Consider the following 1,545-nt stretch of genomic DNA (forward strand, 5'->3'; position numbering starts at 1 on the left):
CCCGCGGCCTTGGTTGCTGTCACGTTCATCCCCCCGGATGCTGGTTATACCCACACGGGCAGTTTGTGAAAACCCACGCGCACTGGTCTCTTTGTATGTTATTCTCCCATCGATTTTTAAAAATCAATGAGCTAAGCCCTCAAAATGAAGTCTTGGGAGGTAGCTGCTGCTGTTCCCATTGCACAGGAGGGCCTCGGAGACGCCAGGGGGGCTGAGCACTCTGCCCTCCCTTTCCTGCGAGCTGCGAGGCGGGGCTGGAGCGCACCTTGGATAGGGCCACGTGCGGGAACTTGTCCATCTCCAGCCTGGTTTCCTCCCCGGTGTTGTGGTGCAGCTGGCCCTTGAGGATGCGGGCAGCTGTCACCGTGGAGACGCCCATCCCTGTGGAGGGAAAAGAGGACCTCAGCCTCTCCAGCCAGTCTTCTCGGGCACCCATAGCTCTCTAGCTTGGTGCCAACTCAGGCTGGGCACCGGGCACCAGAGTATGGCTCTGGAAATGTGACCGGGCATCCCTCCCCTCCCCAGACCCTCAGGGAACTGCCTGGTACAGCCGATCTCATGGGTCCACGGCCTGGCCCCATCCTCTTAAAATGTTCCCAGGGCTCCAGCCTCTTCAACCCAGTCCCCTTCACCTCTGCCTGGCTCTGTGGTCCCCACCCTAGGTGCCCTATCCAGCCCCTCCCTCGGGCCTTAGGCCTCACCGTCTCCCAGGAACATGATGGTATTCTTAGCCACGTTGGTATTGAGATTCTGAAGGCTCAGGGCGTTTTTCAGGGTCTGCTGAGCTTGGTCTCTCCAGTACTTGGGGTCTTTCTCTTTCTCTGTGCAGACAGCGAAGTAGAGTTATTTGCAGGGGGTAGGACTAGCTTCTCATCCCCAGACTTACAGGTACCTCAACTTCTCATGCCTGAGGGCAGGATGCCAGGGCTTGGGGAGGGAGCAGTAGTTGCCCATCTGACAGTCATTGTGTGGTTTGTAAACCTATTCCTGTCTAACCCTCCAAACAGGCCTATGGACCCTGGGTCTTCTCCCCACATCTCAGAATGAAGAAACCAAGGCTCAGAGACACCAAGTGACTAGCCCAAGGCTGCACAGCACTGGCAGGGCTGAGTTCCACTCTAAAGCTCAGGCTCTTTCCTTCCAGCCAGTAGAGCAGTGGTTCTCAACCTTGGCTGCACGTTACAATCACCTGGGAATCTTTTTAAAATCCTGATTTCGGGGCCTCATCCTCCGGAAATTCTGTTTCTTTCTTATGGGGTGAGGCCATAACATTCGTAACAAAGAAACAGAATTTCTGGAGGATGAGGCCCCGAAATCAGGATTTTAAAAAGATTCCCAGGTGATTCTAACGTGCAGCCAAGGTTGAGAACCACTGCAGTAGAGGGACATTTCTGCTAAGGCAGCAAATGAATTGGGCTGGCACGAGATTAGGAAGGTAATGTTTAAGCCGTTCAAGAGAACAAACTACTTACAACTGCGGGAGTCCCCGGACGTCTCAGTCATCAATTATAAACTCTGCGTGGCTTACTGATTAAAGCAGGTTCA

General features: G+C 54.2%; 1 protein-coding gene across 2 annotated transcripts in view; it reads right to left on the reverse strand.

Moving 5' to 3' along the window:
* Positions 1-1,545, reverse strand: part of ALPL (alkaline phosphatase, liver/bone/kidney) — a 39,553-nt gene that overhangs the window by 14,261 nt on the left and 23,747 nt on the right. For both annotated transcript variants that reach the window (XM_006777603.2, XM_006777604.1), the window contains exons 3-4: positions 702-821; positions 266-381 (exon numbers count right to left, since the gene is read on the reverse strand). In XM_006777603.2, coding sequence (XP_006777666.1) covers positions 266-381; positions 702-821 — 236 coding nt within the window. The remainder of the gene's footprint in view (positions 1-265; positions 382-701; positions 822-1,545) is intronic.

Source organism: Myotis davidii, unplaced genomic scaffold (assembly GCF_000327345.1).
Source record: "Myotis davidii unplaced genomic scaffold, ASM32734v1 scaffold149, whole genome shotgun sequence".
Taxonomy (NCBI): domain Eukaryota; kingdom Metazoa; phylum Chordata; class Mammalia; order Chiroptera; family Vespertilionidae; genus Myotis; species Myotis davidii.